The sequence below is a fragment of the Aptenodytes patagonicus genome, unplaced genomic scaffold (assembly GCF_965638725.1).
Source record: "Aptenodytes patagonicus unplaced genomic scaffold, bAptPat1.pri.cur scaffold_128, whole genome shotgun sequence".
Classification (NCBI taxonomy): domain Eukaryota; kingdom Metazoa; phylum Chordata; class Aves; order Sphenisciformes; family Spheniscidae; genus Aptenodytes; species Aptenodytes patagonicus.
Window position 1 is genome coordinate 168,587 of NW_027472071.1, and position 17,700 is coordinate 186,286.

Sequence of the window (17,700 nt, forward strand, 5' to 3'; positions counted from 1 at the left end):
GCCGGTGGCAGGGTTGGGGACACGGGGATGGGGACATGGGGGGGACAGGGGGGATGTTCTTTAATTTCTGAGTGGCACCATGTAAATAGGGTTGCACAGAGCCAGCAGCCGGTGGGCGGCAAGCGCGAGGGGGGGACAAGGATGCTCTGGGGGGGGACAAGGACAGTCAGGATGGCCGAGGATGCTTGGGAGGGACAAGGATGCTTGGGAGGGATGAGGATGCTCGGGGAGGGCCAAGGAGGATGGTCAGGGAGGGAGGAGGGTGCTCAGGGGGGGATGAGGACCCTGGGGACAAGGACAGTTGGGAGGGACAAGGATGCTTGAGGAAGGATGAGGATGCTCGTGGAGGCCAAGGACAGTCGCTAGGGATGAGGACACTGAGGAGGGACAAGGATCTCAGGAGGGATGAGGAGGATGCTCAGGGAAGGATGAAGACCCTGGGGACAAGGACAGTTGGGAGGGATGAGGACTCTGGGGAGGGACGAGGATGGCTGGGAGGGATGAGGATGGTTGGAAGGGACGAGGACAGCTGGGGGGATGAGCATACATGGGAGGGACAAGGACAGGGACACTGCAGAGGCATGAGGGTGCTGGGGAGGGACAAGGAACGTTGGGGGACAAGGATGCTTGGGGGGATGAGGACATTGGGGAAGGACGAGGACACCCGGGGGATGAGGATCGCTGCGGGGAAGAGGACACTTGGGAAAGACAAGGTTGCTTGGGAGGGACAAGGACAGTAGGGAGGGACAAGGGGGATGGTCACAGGGGGATGAGGATGGTGGGGAGGGACAAGGAGACTCGGGGGGTGGTGAGGACAGTTGGGGAAGGATGAGGGTGCTCAGGAGGGATAAGGACACTGGGGATGAAGACAGTTAGGAGGGATGAGGACATTCAGAGGGGGCACAAGGACATTCAGGAAGGACAAGGTGGCTTGGGAGGGATGAGGACACTTGAGAGGGCCACGGATGGTCGAGGTGGGACAAGGATGCTGAGGAAGGATGTGGGCGGTCAGGAAGGATGAGGACAGTCAGAAGGAATGAGAACGGTCAACGGGGATGAGGACGGTCAGGGGGACAATGACCCTGGGGGAGGACAAGGACACTTGGGATGGACAACGGTGCTTGGGATGGGTGAGGATGGTCGGGGGACAAGGATGCTGGGGAAGGAGGAGGACACTGAGGAGGGACGAGGACACTTGGAGGGGACAAGTACACTTGGGGAGGATGAGGACACTTGGGGAGGATGAGGATGCTGGGCAGGGATGAGGAATTTGGGGAGGGATGGGGACACTGAGGAGGGATGGGGACATTGGTGAAGGATGAAGACACTTGGGGAGGACAAGAACGCTAGAGAAGGAGGGACACCCACCCACCTTGGTGCGACCCACCCTTTGTGGGTGGCTTTTGCTAGCAAAGAACCCCTTTCTGGGGAACCACTTAATAAAGCTGGATTTTAGCCGAGCCGAGGGGACTCTGGCCTTGCTGCGTCCTACACCCTGGAGACTGCCACGCTCCTGTCCCTCCTGTCCTTGGCTCGCCACCCGCCCGGGCCCAGGGGCTGCCAATCCCTGTCCCGTGGCCACCTGGAAAGAAAAGGGGACATTTTCCAGCACCCCACAACAGGTGACACCCCGCACCGCCCCCGGTGCCCATCACCCCGGCGTTGGGGCGCCGCTCACCGTACTGTGGGACACCCACGGCCGCCTCCGTCCCGGCTCTCCATGGGACCCCCAGTGCTGTCCCCCAGTCCCAGGCGGGGATGGGGACCCCGGGCGAGAAGCCTCCCTCCAAGGGTGATGGTGGTGGTGAGGGACCTGCCGGGGAGAAGGCAGGAGATGGTGGCATCACCATGGTGTCAGGATGGGGCCACCTCCCCCGGGGAGGTGACAATGCTTGGGGTCAGAGGGGTGGTCCAGGGACGCTTCGCTCACCCCCGTAGCCCACATCGGTGTCCTCGAGGCTGAAGCAGAGCCCGTCGACGGCCACAGCCAGTGCCCGGGCGAAGCTGGCGTCCAGGAGGAAGGAGCCATCACAGGAGCTCACCAAGCTGCAGCGGGCGCTGGCAAAGTTGTCCTCTGAGACAGACCCCCAGCCATTCAGCAGCGATCCCCCTGGAGAGCCCCTCATCGCTGGCCGCTCTTCCTCCTCCTCTTCCTCCTCCTCGCCCAGCTCAGAGGCCGGTGGCCCGTAGATGTAGCCGTAGGTGTGTGGCGGTGAGAAGGACCGTGGTGTGGTTGGTGCCGGGGGGCTGCGGGGGACATGACAGGGATGCCGCTGGCACCGGGGGATGCTGCCACCATGGTGGTGTCCCAGGGGGATGGGGCATACCGGGGGCAGGTGGTGTCCTGGTCCATCTCCAGGTCCTCGGCCACCCGCTGCGGTGTGAGGACCCCATCGCTGAATGCCGGCGAGAGGCGCCCGGTGACTGGGGTCCTGTCTCCTGGGTGCCTGGTGGCCGGAGACGTGTCCTTGGGGTACCTGGTGGCCAGGAACATGTCCCTTGGGTGCCTGGTCACCAGTGATGTGTCCTGGGATGCCTGGTGGCTAGGAACATGTCCCTGGGGTACCTGTTGCCCAAGAACATGTCCCTCCGGTGACCAGTGACTGGGGACATCTCTTCAGGGTGCCTGGTGACTGGGGAAGTGTCCCTTGGGTGCCCGGTGGCTGGGAATGTGTCCCTGGGATGCCTGGTGGCTGGTGAGATGTCCTCAGGGTACCTGGTGATCAGGAACATGTCCCTTGGGTGCCTGGTCGCCGGTGACGGGTCCCTGGGGCACTGGCAGCCAGGGACAGGTCCTTGGGGTACCTGGTGACCAAGAACATGTCCTTGCAGTGACCGGTGACTGGGGACATCTCCTCAGGGTGCCTGGTGATGGGGGATGTGTCCCTGGGGTGCCTGGTGTCTGGGGACGTGTCCTTCGGGTAGCTGGTGGCCGGTGACATGTCCTTTGGGTATCTGGTGGCCAGAAATGTGTCCCTTGGGTGCCTGGTCAATGGTGATGGGTCCCCGAGGCACTTGGTGCCAGGGACATGTTGGGGTACCTGGTGGCCAGGAGTGTGTCCCTACGGTGCCTGGTGGCTGGGGACTTCTCCTTGGGGAGCCTAGTGACTGGGGACGTGTCCCTTGGGTGCCCGCTGGCTGCGGATGTGGCCTTGGGGTGCCTGGTGGCCGATGACATGTCCCTCTGGTGCTTGGTCACCGGTGATGGGTCCCTGGGGTGTCTGGTGGCTGGGGACATGTCCTTGGGGTATCTGCTGCCCAGGAACCTGTCCCTGTGGTGACTGGGGACTGGGGACATCTCCTCGGGGTGTCTGGTGACTGGGGACACGTCCCTGGGGCAGCTGGTGACCAGGGACGTATCCTCAGGGTGCCTGGTGGCCGAGATTGTGTCCCTCTGGTGCCTGGCGGCTGGTGATGGGTCCTTGGGGTGGCTGGTGGCCAGGAACATGTCCTTGGGGTGCTCAGTGATGAGGGACATGTCCCTGGGGCGCCTGGTGACCGGTGACACATCCCTGGGGCTCTCAATGACCAGGGATGTGTCCCTGGGGTGCCGGGTGGCTGGAGACATGTCCCTGGGGATCCCAGTGACTGAGGACATGTCCTTGGGGTGCCTGCTGCCCGGGGAAGTGTCTCTGGGGATCCCAGTGACTGGGGACATGTCCTTGGGTCGTCTGGTGACCGGGGATGTGTCCCTGGGGCATGCAGTGGCCGGGGACCTGCAGGTGCAAGGGACGCGGTGGCTTTTGCAGCACAGGGTTGGGGGTGCATGGCACCCATCTGCGTCGCCAGGGTGGGGGCACCCAGACTTACCGAGTCACCGGCGGGTGCCAGGCGTGGGGTGGCCTCGGGGGTGTCACCGGTGACCCGGTGACACTGGAGGCCAGTGAGGCGCTGCCCCGCCGTGGTTTTGGGGAGCTGAAGACTGGCAGCCGCCGGGGGTCCCCTCCGGCCAGCATGGCGGTGGTGATGTCACTGTCATGTCCCCTTTGCTGAGGCCACCTGGCTGCCAGCCCAAAATCCGTCCCCCACTCGCTTCCACTCCCGGTGACAGGGACGTGGCCGGGACCACTCGTGAGCACTGGGGTGCTGTGCACTTGGTGCAGCTCTGCATGGAGCCGGGGGGACACAGAGCCATGAGCCACCTCCCCAGTGTCCCCCGTGTCCCCCCCATACCCACCTCTCTTGTGGATGCGCTCCCAGGGTGCCGGGTTCGGGGTGCTGGGCGAGGTGCGCACCCTGGGGTGCCCCCCGCCACAGCACCCGCTGTCCCCAAGGGGCGGTGGGTGCCCCCTGCGGAGGCTGCTGCGGTTGGGGGGCGTGGGGGGGCCGAGGCTCGGTGGCTCCAAGGACAAGGCTGGAGGGGCGAGAGCGGTCAGGGAACCCATGGGTGCTGAGCCAGGTGTCCCTTGTCCCCTCCAACCTCGGCTCTGGCTGTCCCCAGGTCCCTGCTACCTGCAGAGAGGGTCCCACGGCTATGGAGGGCACCCAGGTGGGGGTGCCATGGCACCGGGGGGTCCCAGGCATGGGGTGGGGGTATCAGGCACCCTTTCTTGGTCCCATAGCACCCTGGGGGGATCCCAGGCACTGGGTGGGGGTCCCGTGGCAGTGGGTGAGGCATCTTGTGGAACTGGGTGCGGGTCCCAGAGGACTGGGTGGGGGTCCCATGGCATCATGTGGGGGTCTCATTAGGATGGGTGGGGGTCCCATGGCACCAGGTGGGGGTCCCAGAGCACCCTGGGGGGGGGGGTGTCCATGGCACTGGGTGGGGGTCCCATGGTACCAGATGGAGGTCCCAGCCCCAGGGGCTCACTGGAGGGGTGGGGGTCCCATGGCTCTGGGTGGGGGTCTCGGCCCCCATGGGGCTCACTGGAGGGGTGGGGATCCCTGCCATCGCTGCCCAGGAGCCGACTACTGAGGCTGCTGCTGCTGCTGAGGTTTCGGGGGGCACAGCCGGGTTTCCAGGGTCCACTGAGCCACGGCGATTTACCGTCCACCAGCCTGCGGGGCAAGGGATGCCATCAGGGTGTCCCATCCCCACCATGCTGGGGACCCCCCATGTCCCCCACCCCACGGTCGCTCACCTGCGGCGAGCCGCGGCGTCCTGGCTGGCGCGGCGCTGGCAGAGGAGTAGGAGGAGGGCGAGCAAGGCCAACCAGAGCAGCGAGCCAGCGGCTGCGATGACGGTGGGCTGCTGCAGTGCCTGCACCACCCTGTTGCTCCCTGCCGTCAGCCCTGCAAGGGTCCCACCAGCGTCACCCCTGTGCCACCACCTTGACCCCCACCTGCACCCCACCTTGCTCCCCGTCCCCTACCCAGGACACCACAGGTGGCATTGCTGGGGACCCCCAGCCCCGCGCTGTTGAAAGCTGCCACCTGGACACAGAATTCGGCACCAGGGCTCGGGAGGAGGGTTTCCAGGCGGCGGGTGCCTCCGTCCACTGTCCTGTTGGTGTGGCGCTGCCAGCCCTCACCCATTGACCAGACCTGGCATGTGCCGAGAGAGTGGGCCCCCTTAGATGAATCCCCCTGATGGACCCCCATTGATGGATCCCCCTTGGATGGACCCTTTTGCATGGACCCCCTTGGATGAACGCCCCTTGGATGGACCCCCTCAGATGAATCCCCTTGATGGACCCCCATTGATGGATCCCTCTTGGACAGACCCCTTGGATGACCCCCTTAGATGAATCCCCTAGGTTGAACCCCCTTGGATGGAACCCCTTGGGTTAGATCCACTTGGATGACCCCTGTCCTTAGACTGACCCCTTGGATGGATCTCCTTGGACGGATTTCCCTCTTAGACGGATCTCCTGGGGTGGACCTCCACCTTGGCTGGCCCCCTTAGATGAACCCCTTTGTTGACATCCCTCTTGGATAGACCTCTTATATGCATCCCTTTTGGACGGACTGCTTGGGTGGTCCCCCCTTGGATAGACCTCCATCTTTGAAAGGCTCCCTCCTTGGATGGATCCTCCACAGACAGACCCCTTGGATGAACCCTCCTTGGCCAGAAGCTCCCCAGCCTCCCCGCGCCCCATCACCCCAAACCTTGTAGCCCCGAATGATGCCATTGTGGGCCTCAGGAGGAGGTGGCTCCCAGCTCACGATCACGGTGCCGTTCCCCATCTCAGCCTGGCCTACGGTGACGTGCTGGGGCGCCGCGCTTGGTACTGCCGGAACAGGGGTGCTGAGACCCCTGGGACCCCCAGCCGACCCCCCCATCCTTCACCTGGGCATCCCTGGGGGCACCTCACGCCTACCACACCTTCCTCAGGTATCCAGAGGTGCCTGATGTTGCTGTCCAAGCCCTGGGTCCCTCCAGCGTAGGGTTGGACCTTGAACTCATACTTGTAGCCCCTGCGGAGCGCGGGGATGACAGCGCTGAGCTCCCTGCCGGCATCGTGTTGGACCCAGGAGGTGCTGGCAGGGAGCAGGCAGCGGTACAGCACCATGTAGCCCTCCGGCGCCAGTGCCGGCGTCAGCATCTGGAGGGGATGGGAAGGGTTACGAGGCGTGGTGGGACGCAGATGGGACATGGGGATGGATCTCCAGCCTCATCCCTATGCCCCATCCCACCCCTCCAGTGGGGACATCCTGACATCACACCAACCCGCCAGCGGAGCTGGACGGCAGCGGCGGGCAGCGCGGTGCCGTTGTCCAGGTGCAGCCTCACGGCCAGCAGGTCCCGTGGCGCAGCCTCCTGCCGGCCCATCGGCAGCCGGTCTGTGGGGCAGAGGGAGGCTAACAGCAGCGCTGGGCAGGAGCAAGGTCCTCCAGCACCTGCCCAGGCACCCACCCCGGATACCCATGCCTGGAGACCCTGATGTCTCCTTGGAAGGACCCACTCAAATGCTTGAGTGGTCAAATGCTTGACCCACTCATCCCTTGGATGGAAACCTCTTGGATGTACCCCTTGGACAGACACCCTCTGATGGATCCATCTTGGATAGACCTCCTTTGATGGACCCCATGATAGACCCCTATTGATGCATCCCTCTTAGATGGACCCTTTGGATGGATACCTCTAGTTGGATCCCCCTTTAATGAACCCCCCACCTTGGACAAGACCCCCTTAAATAGTTCCCCTTGGAGGAACCCGCTTGGATAGATCCCCTTTAGACGGACCCTCTTGAATGGATCCCCATGGAAGGGCCCCCACCTGGATGCATCCCCTTAGATGGATCCCCTTACATGGACATGCTTGGATGGCCCCCTTGGATGTATCCTGTTGGACGGATGCCTTTAGATGGACCTCCTGAGATGGACCCCCCTTCGGAAGTACCCCCTTTGATGGACCCTCCTTGAATGGACCCCCTTAGACGACTCAGTTGGATGGACCCTTTTTTGATGGACTCCCTTGGATAGACCCCCTTGGATGGACCCCCCTTGGACAGACTCCCCTTGGATAGACCCCCTTGGATGAACCCCATTAGATAAACCCTGTCAGATGGCTCCCCTTGCACGGACCCCCAGATGGCCCTGGGTGCCCGTGGCGGTGGAGGCCACGGACGTCCCACCACTGACCCTCCACGCGGAGGCGGGCACTGGCAGCGGCGGTGCCCAGCTGGCTCTGTGCTGTACACACGTAGGTGCCGGCGTCGGCAGGCATCACGGCGTCGAGGCGCAACGTGTGCTCCCGGTCCACCTCGTGCCTGCGGGTCACCAGCTCTCCATCAGCCCCATCACTGCCCCACCCTGGGGATGGGACGCCTCCACCCTGCCACCACCTACCTGCCCCAGGGCAGGTCCCCACGCTCCTTGTGCCACTGCACCCGCGGCGCCGGGTCACCTTGGGCACCGCAAGCCAGCTCCACGGTGCTGCCAGCCACCGCCATGGCGTCGCTCGGGCGCCGCACAATGGTCGGCTTCTCTGCGGGGGGACATCGAGGACGTGGCACCAAGGCTGGGCATGACTTGTTCACCACCCATGGGAGACCCTCGGCTTACCCAGGACGGAGACGCGGGCGCCCCGGCTCTCCCTCTCACCCGCCGTGTTGGCTGCCACGCAGACGTAGAGCCCGGAGTCGCTCCGTCGCGCCGGTGCCACCCGCAACTTCCCACTGGTGACCACATACCGGTCATCGGTCAAGTCCAAGGTCACCCCGTCCTTCTTCCAGGTGACGTGGGGTTCGGGGTGCCCCAAGGGTGGCACGCAATCCAGCTCCAACGCTTGCCCCGCCGTGGCCACCAAATCACCCGGCTGCAGGCGGAAATTGTCCCGCAGTGCTGCGGTGGGGAGGGGACACCATGGGTGGGTGGGTGGGGGGACAGGATTTTTTGGGGCCCCCCCCCCCACCCGCATCATCCCCACAGAGTGTCCTTACCAGCTGCGGTTTGGGGTGCCGTGGCTGTGCCAGGGGGGTGGCAGCCTGTGGGGTGATATGGAGGCTGGTGGGTGCACCGAGCGGGTGTGGTCTCAGCCCCGGTGGGGGGGGTGGGGGGGGCAGAGTTAAGGGTATTTTGCCCCCCCCCCGGGGGGCCGCACTCACCTCCCCGGCGCAGCACGGTGAGGCAGAGCCCCAAGCCCAGCGCCGTCGCCCAGCTGCCCGCCATGCTGGCCCCAGCCAACCTTCCCGCTTCCTCCCTAAATCCCGGTCCCTCCCCGCCAGCACCGGGGCCGGATCCGGCTCCGGATGGGGGGGGACAATAGCCGGACGCAGGGGCCGGGAAGTGACGGGGGGCGGGGATGGACACAAACAGCTTGGCCGAGCCATGGCGGTGGGAGCGCCCAGTTGCGGTTGGCGCCGGCAGCGCCTGGAGGCAGCGGGGCTGGGGACGCCAGCGGTTAATGAATTTAATTAATCAGAAGAAACTCCCCCCCCTCCCCCCCCATGTTCAGAGGAAGACAAATTAAGAAGAAACGAGCTCTCGGCTGGAGATGCCATCAGTAGGGACCAGAGTGAACGGTCCAGGCCTCCCAGGCCCTGCAAGCTTAAATTTGGGTGCCAGCCAGGTGTGTCAAGCTCATGCGTTTTCAGCTGCCACCCGCCTCTCGTGTGTCCCCCCGACCCCGGGGCGGGGGGGGGGGGTGCACCTTGTCCCACAAAGACACCCAAGGGTGCCACCGCCGGCCGGGTAGTACGTTTAGTTTATTGGTTAGTAGCACACCCCGAGCACCCTGGGGTGCCCCGGCACCCACCCCGGGTGCCCCAGGGCCCGGCTCGCTTGGCCAGCCGCTATCCGGTTTTCATCCTAAACCTAATTCCCGGGAAGGCCTGGGGGAGAGGCGACGGTGCGCGCCCCAAAACCGGGGGATTTTCACAGAAAATTCAGGCGCGGCGGAAGGGCAGCACTCGGGCCAGGGGTTCGAGCCCACGTTTAGGGGATGGTGCAGCTGGGGAGCTGGGGGGGAGGAGGGAGCCCCCCGTTTAGGCCTCCTGCGTGCGTGCGCGCTTGGGCAAGCTTGCATCTAGTGTGTCGTCCCCCCCCCCCCCGGCTCCGTGCAGTGCCGGGCAGCTGTGTGCACAGGTCTGTGTGTTGCGACAGGCGGGCGCGGCGCTCTTGCACACACCGGGTGCGGGTGTGCTCGCTCGACGTGCTGTGTGCGTGCTCCCCGCGCGCTCATGCACACTCGATGCCACGGTCTTAGCTGCACGCTTCATGCATGTTCTTTTCACACGCTCCATGCCCACTCCTTCCGCATGCTCCGTGCGTGTCCTCTGCAAGCCCTGCACACACGCTGTCTCCTCACGCTCTTTGCACGCTCACTGCGTGCTCCGTGCACGCTCTCTCTGCACGCTCCATGCATGCCCTATGCAAATGCTGCATGCATGCTCTCTTCGCACGCTCTGTGCATGCCCGCTTGCAAGCTTCGCGTATGTTCTTTTCTCACACTCCATGCACGGTCTCCCTGCATGCTCTGTGCACACTCTCTGCAAACACTGCATGCACGCTCTCTCCACACGCTCTCTCCGCATGCTCTGTGCATGCTCTGCGCAGACTCTCTCTGCACACTCGTGCTCTCTGCACACCCCATGCACACTCGGAGAGCGCTCCCGATGCTGGCACACTCTCGCAAATGCCATGAACAGTCTTACCTGCACGTTCCATGGATGCTCTCTGCACGCTCCATGCACACCCTCTGCACGCTCCATGCACGTTTTCTCCACATTCTCCATGTGCGTGCTCTTCACACAATCCATTCAGTCTTAGCTGCATGCTCTGTGCATGCTCACTGCATGCTCCGTGCACGCTCTCTCTGCACGCTCCATGCATGCCCTATGCAAATGCTGCATGCATGCTCTCTTCGCACGCTCTGTGCATGCCCGCTTGCAAGCTTCGCGTATGTTCTTTTCTCACACTCCATGCACGGTCTCCCTGCATGCTCTGTGCACACTCTCTGCAAACACTGCATGCACGCTCTCTCCACACGCTCTCTCCGCATGCTCTGTGCATGCTCTGCGCAGACTCTCTCTGCACACTCGTGCTCTCTGCACACCCCATGCACACTCGGAGAGCGCTCCCGATGCTGGCACGCTCTCGCAAATGCCATGAACAGTCTTACCTGCACGTTCCATGGATGCTCTCTGCACGCTCCATGCACACCCTCTGCACGCTCCATGCACGCTCTCTGCACACGCCATGCACGTTTTCTCCACATTCTCCATGTGCGTGCTCTTCACACAATCCATTCAGTCTTAGCTGCACGCTCTGTGCATGCTCTCTCTGCACACTGCGTGCGTGCTCTCTCTGCACACCCTTGTGCATGCCCTCTTGCGCCCTTTGTACGCGCTCTCTCTGCATGCTCCAGGCGCGCTCTGTCCACGTGTCCTCTTGCATGCTCGGGGCATGATCCGTCTGCACACTCTGTGCATGCTCTCTCCACACATTTCGCGCACGCTCTCTCTGCACGCTCTCTGCATGACATCCCTGCACACGCTGTGTTACGCTCTCTCTGCATGCTGTGCACATGCCTCTTGCACGCTCTGTGCACACCCTCTCTGTTCGCTCTGTGCACGCTCTCTCTGCATGCTCCAGGCATGCTTTCTCTGTGCACTGTGTGCATGGTCTCTCTGCACGCTTTCTTGCATGCTCCGTGAATGCCCTCTTGCGAGCTCTGTGCATGCTCTCTCTGCACACTGCACGCGTGCTCTCTCTGCATGCTCTGTACATGCCTTCTTGCATGCTCTGTGCACCCTCTCTCTGTGCATTGCATGCATGCTCTCACTGCACGCTCCGTGCATGCCCTCTTGCACGCTCCATGATTGCTCTCTCTGCACACTGCATGCACGCTCTCTCTGCGTGCTCTCTCTCCATGTTCTGTGCATGCCCTCCTGCGCGCTCCATGCATGCTATCTCTGTGCACTGCCTGCATGCTCTCTCTGCACACTCTGTACGTGCCCTCTTGCACACCCTCTCCTGCACGCTCCTGGCAAGCGCGCATGCTTTCTGCACGCTCCCTGCACGCTCGTCCCGGCGAGAAAGCCATTAAAGCGACACCCCAGGAAGGTGGGGACGGAAGAGGGGAGCTCTGGGTGGGATCAATAGCAAATTAGTGACTTTACGCCCAGCCGAACGATGCCTGGTGGCGGGAGCAGGGCCGTGACAGTGTCCCCGCTCGCTTGCCGCCGCCGAAGCGCGCACATGTCCCCCCCGCTCAGGCGCTGATCTCCACGGCGTTGGCCTCCTCCTGCTCCCGGATGACGTGGACGCCGGCAGTCCGCAGCAGCCGTGGGGCACCACGGGAACGCGCTGGTGAACCCGGTGGCGACCTGTGCGTCCGCGTCGAGGCGGGCGAGCGAGCCGGCGAGCGATGGTAACGACGAGTCGAACGCCCCACCGGTCCCGGTGAGCGACCGGCTGCTGGTACTGGCGAGCTGGTGTAACCCGGTTCAACCGTGCCGCGGGGTTCGGGCAACGAATCTTCCTCCGCCTCCGGCGAGTCCTGCCAAAAGCCAAGGGTGAAGCGCGTGAAGCGTGCAGGACCCGGCACCACGGCCCAAAGCTGGCGCACTACCGGCCGCTCACCTTGTCCTTGAGGATGTACAAGGCCACCGGGTTTTTGCGCTCGTGCTCGCCGCTCCGCGGGATGCCCTCGGCTGCGTGGAGGCAAGGCATTGCTTACCGCGCCGGTGGTGTTGGCATTCCCCAACCCGCCGCCGCCGCTGCACTGGGGCTGGCACTCACCCTCGTGCTTCAGGCGCTCCTCATCCTGCTCGGCGTATTCAGAGGCCGGTTGCGTCTCCGCTTGCCGCTTCTCCCTGGGGAAGGGACAGGGGACGGGGCAGCACCAGCACCGCCGGTGGGGGCAGCAGGGGTACCGCCGGCGGCTCAGCCAGGGAAGGGCCCAGTGCTGCGGTGAGGGAGAGATGGGATGGGATGGGACGGGACGGGACGGGATAGGACAGGACAAGATGGGATGGGATGAGATGGGGTGGGATGGGATGGGACAGGAGAGATGGATCAAGGCAGGATGGGATGGGATGGGATTGAATGGGGTGAAGTGTGCATGAGATGAGATGAGATGAGATGAGATGAGATGAGATGAGATGAGATGGGATGGGATGGGATTGCATGGAATGGGACTACGGGACAAGGGGGAATGGCTTTAAACTAAAGGGGGGCAGATTTAGACTAGATCTAAGGAAGAAATTGTTTACGCTGAGGGTGGTGAAACACTGGCCCAGGTTGCCCAGAGAGGTGGTGGATGCCCCATCCCTGGAAACATTCCAGGTCAGGTTGGACGGGGCTCTGAGCAACCTGATCTGGTTGAAGATGTCCCTGCCCACGGCAGGGGGGTTGGACTAGATGGCCTTTAGAGGGCCCTTCCAACCCAAACTATTCTATGATTCTATGATTCTATAAATGGGATAAGACAAGACAGGGCAAGGTGAGATGAGATGGGTTGGGTCAAGACAGGATGGGATGGGATGGGATGGGATGGGATGGGATGGGATGGGATGGGATGAGATGGCATGGGACAGGACAGATGGGTCAAGGCAGGATGGGATGGGATGGGATGGGATGAGATGGGATGAGACGAGACGAGATGAGACGAGACGAGACGAGACGAGACGAGATGAGTAAACGGGATGAGGCAAGATGGGACAAGATAAGATGGGATGGGATAGGTCAAGACAGGATGGGATGGGATGGGACAGGATAAGGTGTGATGTGATGTGATGGGACAGGACAAGATAGGATGGGAAAAGATGAGCGGGACAGGATGGGACGGGACAGGATGGGACAAGACAGGATGGGACAAGACGGGACAGGGTAAGAGGAGCCCCCTTTGGGTCCTGTGTTACCCCCAGCCGTACTTCTTGGAGGGTTTCCAGCAGGCGCAAACAGTCACCAGGGTGACGAGGAGGAAGATGCCGCCCGTGGAGAGGATGATGTAGAGGGAACTCCGGCCTGGGGGAGAGGAATGAGGGGGGACAACCCCCCCAGAATTTTAGCTGGGAGCATCTGCAAGGGATGGCCAGCTCTGGGGGTGCGGGAGGGGGGAACGGGTGGCTTACGGTAGACGGTGAGCTTCACGGGGATGCTGCGCCCGTGGCTGATGGGGTTCTCCACCAGGCAGCTGTAGACGTCGTCGTCAGCCATGAGGACGCGGGTGATGGTGAGGATCTTCTGGTCGGGGGAGAGGAGCAGGCGGGAGTCGTTGTTCAGCGGCCGCCCGTCCTTCAGCCAGGTGTAGGTGGGCTTGGTGCCATTCTCGTGTGAGCAGTTGAGGGTGAAGAACTCGCTGAGCTCCAGCACTGTCGAGGAGGCCACCAACACTTGCGGCTTTGAGATGGGGACTGCGGGCGAGCGGGGGAACCATGGTGATGCCGCGTCTTGGGGGATGGATGGGCCCAGGGGACGGGGAGGGGGACGTCAAAACCCCACCGGGGATGTAGCTTGGCTGCATGGGGTAGCTGAACCCCAGAAACCACCTCCCAGTTGGAGAAAGCCCTCCCAAAAAGTGGTCGGGGAAGACATCCCATGGAGAACCCAATCTCCACTGGACGTCCTTCTAGCGCTTACTGTCCACGGTGAGGTTGATGGTCTTCTCGCCGGTGAAGGTGTCGTCGGTGATGGACACCTCCACCTCATAAGCACCTTCATCGGCCAACTGCAAGGGGCTGATGAGCAACGAGCCGTTCTCCAGCACCCGGATGCGGTCACGGTAATCGGGCCGTAGGTTGCCGATGATCTCGGTGCCGATGGACTGGACGACGGTGACGGGTTTGTCACGCTTCAGCTGCCACTTGACCACCGGCTTGTCGGCGCTGGCACTGGCGTAGCGCACCGACAGCAGGGCCGCTTTGCCCGCCGTGCCGCGGACCAGCGGCGTGGGGCTGGTGATGTTCACCCCCGCCAGCAGACCTTGGGGTGGGGAGAGACAGCGAGGTGGCGAGTCCGGGCAGGCTGCCTGGACCTCTGAGCCCGGAGAAAAACGGGGAACCCCCTCTGGGAGCTGTGCTGAGCACCCCCAAAATGCATCACCGGGGCTGGGATGCCCAACCACGGCGCAAGCGGGCTGTTTGCATAAGCGTTTGTAAAGATGCATGCATCGCCCCAAAAAGTGCGGGGGGGGGGGTGGGGGTGGGGGCCCTCCTGCACCCAGGTCGATGCAATGCTTTGCAAAAATGCACGCATCACCCCCAAAATTGCATTGGGGGTGGGAGCGCTTCTGCACTCAGGTTGATGCAACGCTTTGCAAAATGCACGCATTGCTCCAAAACCTGTATTGGGGGGGTGGGGGGGGGGTGGGAGTGCTCCTGCATCCAGGTTGATGCGACCCGTTGCAAAATGCATGCATCGCCCTCCGAAAGCTGCCTGAGGGGTGGGAGCCCTCCTGCAGCTGGGTTGATGCAACCCTTTGCAAAGATGCATGCATCGCCCGCAAAAGGTGCTGGGGGTGGGGGTGGGGGTGGGGGTTGGGAGTGCTCCTGCAGCCAGGTCGGTGCACCAACCCTCTGCAAAAATGCGTGCGTCACCCCAAAAAATGCACGGGGGGGGGTGGGGGGGTGGGAGACCTCCTGTTGCTGGGTTGATGCAATGCTCTGCAAAAATGCACGCGTTGCCCCCCAAAATGTGCAGGGGGGCGGGGGAGCTCTCCTGCAGCTGGGTCGATGCAACCCTTTGCAAAAATGCACGCGTTGCCCCAAAACCTGCATCGATGGTGGGCAGCCGGGTTGATCCGGCCCTTTGCGAAGATGCGTGCATCACCCCCCCAAAATTGCATGGCGGGTGAGAGCCCTCCCGTGGCCGGGTCGATGCAACGCTTTGCAAAGACGTGTGCATCGCCCCCAAAAATTGCAGGGGAGGGGGTTTTTGCATCCCACCCCCAGCTCCGTTGGATGCTCCGGTCCAGCCAACTCCCCCCTCAGTTGCGAAACTGCATCATGGGGGCTGGTGCACGTGCATGGCTCCTCACCGCTGGTTTTAAGCCAAAAAGGGCAGGGGAAAAGTGGAAAAAAATGATTTTGGGGGGGGGGGGAACGACTCCCCAAAACAGCCTCTCTCCCCTAAACACCGTAGCCTCATCCCCCCCCCCCTTGACAGCCCAGGGGGTCTACGAAACCCCCATCCGGATGCCGTCATCCGACGGCGAACAAACCCCATATTGAAGAGGGGGGGGGAACGGGAAAACCAGCTGGGGAGGGCGAAGCGGGAGCAAGAAAGGCTTTAAACAAGCCCGAAAAGTCATGGGACCTATTGGTATGCAGCGTCCGTCCGTCCGTCCTCCCCGGCAGCGCAGAGCTCGGCCCCGACCGAAAACATGCCCCGACCCGAAAAATTTAGGGGACCCCTGTAGGGAAAACCCAGGCACGGGATGGGGATGCGGCTTCTAATGCATCCTTGCACCCAGCGCACCCCCAAATCGCTGCTCTTTAACCGTTTCTTCCCTTTTTTAACCCAACTGCTGATTTTTTCTCCGCTCCGGGTAATAAATTTGGGAGTTAATTCATAAATCAGGCAATATTCCCATCTCCTACAGCATCCCTGGCTCAGGGATGGAGATCTCCCACCCTTCCTGGCTGGTTCCTGCCGAAAAAAACCAACCAAAACTCCTCATTTTCCCACTATTTTGTTGAATAAATCCCTATTTCTTTGGAAAAAGCGGAGCAGCATTTTTGGGGTGCCCTGGCTGCAGCCCTGGCGCTTTTTTAGGGTGTAAATCAAAGCCGGCGGCGTGCAAAACCGCCCGGCTTTCCTTTGCGTCCTCGGTTCCTCTGGAGGGAACTGGGGCCTCCTCGGGGCTGGGTTTGGGTCCAAACTTTGGTAAAATGGTGCAGAATTGGTGCAGGTGATTTTCCGCATTGCCGGACCCGGGACGGGGCAGTTCGGGGCTCATTGAACCCCCAAATGTGGGTATTTAGGGAATAAATGATGGGTGCCGCCGGGGTCGCAGCGGGACGGGGCAAACAGGAGTGAACCTAGAAATGGGGTGAAAAATGGGCTTTTTGGGAAAGCTGAAGGATGGGTAAGAAAATAGAGTTGGGGATGCTGAAAAATGAGCAAAAAAGGGGTTTTGGGGAAGCCGAAAAGCTGGGGAGAAGCTCGGGGTTGGCCGGTGCTGGATCCATCCCCCCAGCAGGACCCGCTTGGCTCCGGAAAAGTGTTTTTCCCAGTTTTTATTCCCAATTCCCCCCCCCTTTTTTCCTCTCCCAAGCGGAGGGGATGCTCGACGGCACAGCAACCCCCCTCCCCAACCCCCCCTTCATCGGGTACCACCACCCTCCTCACCCCCCACCCCCCCCCCCCACCGCATCCTCCCTCCGGATATCCCCAAACCCCGTGGAAAAATAGGAAAAACCATGGAAAAACGGGAAAATCACCCCCCCCCTACCTGCATGCAGCGCCAGGAGCCAGGTCACCGGCAGCAAGCAGGGGGGAGCGGGGTGGCCCCGCGGGGCGGCCGGCGCTCCCCACATTTCGGGCAGGCTCGCCCCCCGAATTGCTCCGCTTCCCCACTCCGGGCACGTCCCTCGGCGCTCCCGGCTTGGCACTCCGCCCGGCTAATTTATTTTTTTTTTTTCCCTTTTTTTTTTCTTTTTCTTTTTTGTTCTTTCCTTTCTCAATAGAGCCCTGTGTCCCGGTGGCTTTCGCCTCCCCGGCGGCCTCGAGCTGACATTTATTTGGGGAAAAAACACTCAGATTTGCAATTCCCCCCCCCCCCCCCCCGTTACAACCCCCCATTTCCATGTTTTCCCTATCCTGGGGAGATGCCGGAGGTCAGGGGCATCACCCCATCGAGCCCGGCTAAGGTTTGCCATCCCCTCCGCGGACAATCCCATGGGATTTAGGGCTCTGAGCATCCCATTAAGTTGGGTTGGGGTTTTTTTTTTGGGGGGGGGGGAGGGCATTTTGCAAAGCTGGACACCCCCCCCCCTCCCCAATGGAGCTCCCCCCCTTTTTTTCTCTTCCCAGGCTTTAAAAAGAAGCCGCGGTCGCATCCAGGCTTCGTTCCAGCTCCGGTGCCAATTAGCGCCGGTTCCCCGGGCATCGCTGAATAGGGCAGCGGGGATGCGGGGCAGGACGCCCGGAGCCGCTTCCCACCCCCCCACCCCCCCCCCCGAGACCTGCCAAGCTCATCACCCCAGTGAGCCACCTCCCGCTCCCCCAGGAGGCTCCCCGGCCCCGAAAAGGGGTCGAGGCCTCCGAGCATCCTGCCCCAGCGGGATGGGGATGCTTTGGGGGAGACTTTTTCGGGGGGGCGTTATGGGGGGATGCTACGGGGAGGTGTTTTGGGGGGACTTTTTGGAGGAC

General features: G+C 62.4%; 2 protein-coding genes across 2 annotated transcripts; both read right to left on the minus strand.

Annotated features, from left to right (window-relative positions):
- Positions 1-49: 49 nt before the first annotated feature.
- On the minus strand, positions 50-8,553 carry ROBO4 (roundabout guidance receptor 4). The gene is given in 20 exon segments (XM_076363839.1): positions 50-1,582; positions 1,679-1,813; positions 1,931-2,247; positions 2,328-2,477; positions 2,567-2,789; positions 2,792-2,955; positions 3,042-3,716; positions 3,811-4,105; positions 4,178-4,354; positions 4,868-4,998; positions 5,082-5,232; positions 5,313-5,484; positions 6,049-6,170; positions 6,266-6,485; positions 6,611-6,723; positions 7,525-7,652; positions 7,732-7,870; positions 7,948-8,226; positions 8,325-8,369; positions 8,490-8,553. Coding segments are annotated over 20 exon segments (3,846 nt in total). The 3' UTR covers positions 50-1,436.
- A 2,922-nt stretch (positions 8,554-11,475) lies between these two features.
- On the minus strand, positions 11,476-16,918 carry HEPACAM (hepatic and glial cell adhesion molecule). Its single transcript, XM_076363837.1, has 7 exons — positions 16,781-16,918; positions 13,969-14,310; positions 13,461-13,742; positions 13,260-13,353; positions 12,127-12,200; positions 11,968-12,038; positions 11,476-11,884 (listed from the first exon to the last, which is right to left on the minus strand). Exons 1-7 carry the CDS (start codon positions 16,863-16,865, stop codon positions 11,597-11,599), a joined length of 1,236 nt encoding a protein of 411 aa, XP_076219952.1. The 5' UTR covers positions 16,866-16,918; the 3' UTR covers positions 11,476-11,596.
- Positions 16,919-17,700: the final 782 nt, after the last annotated feature.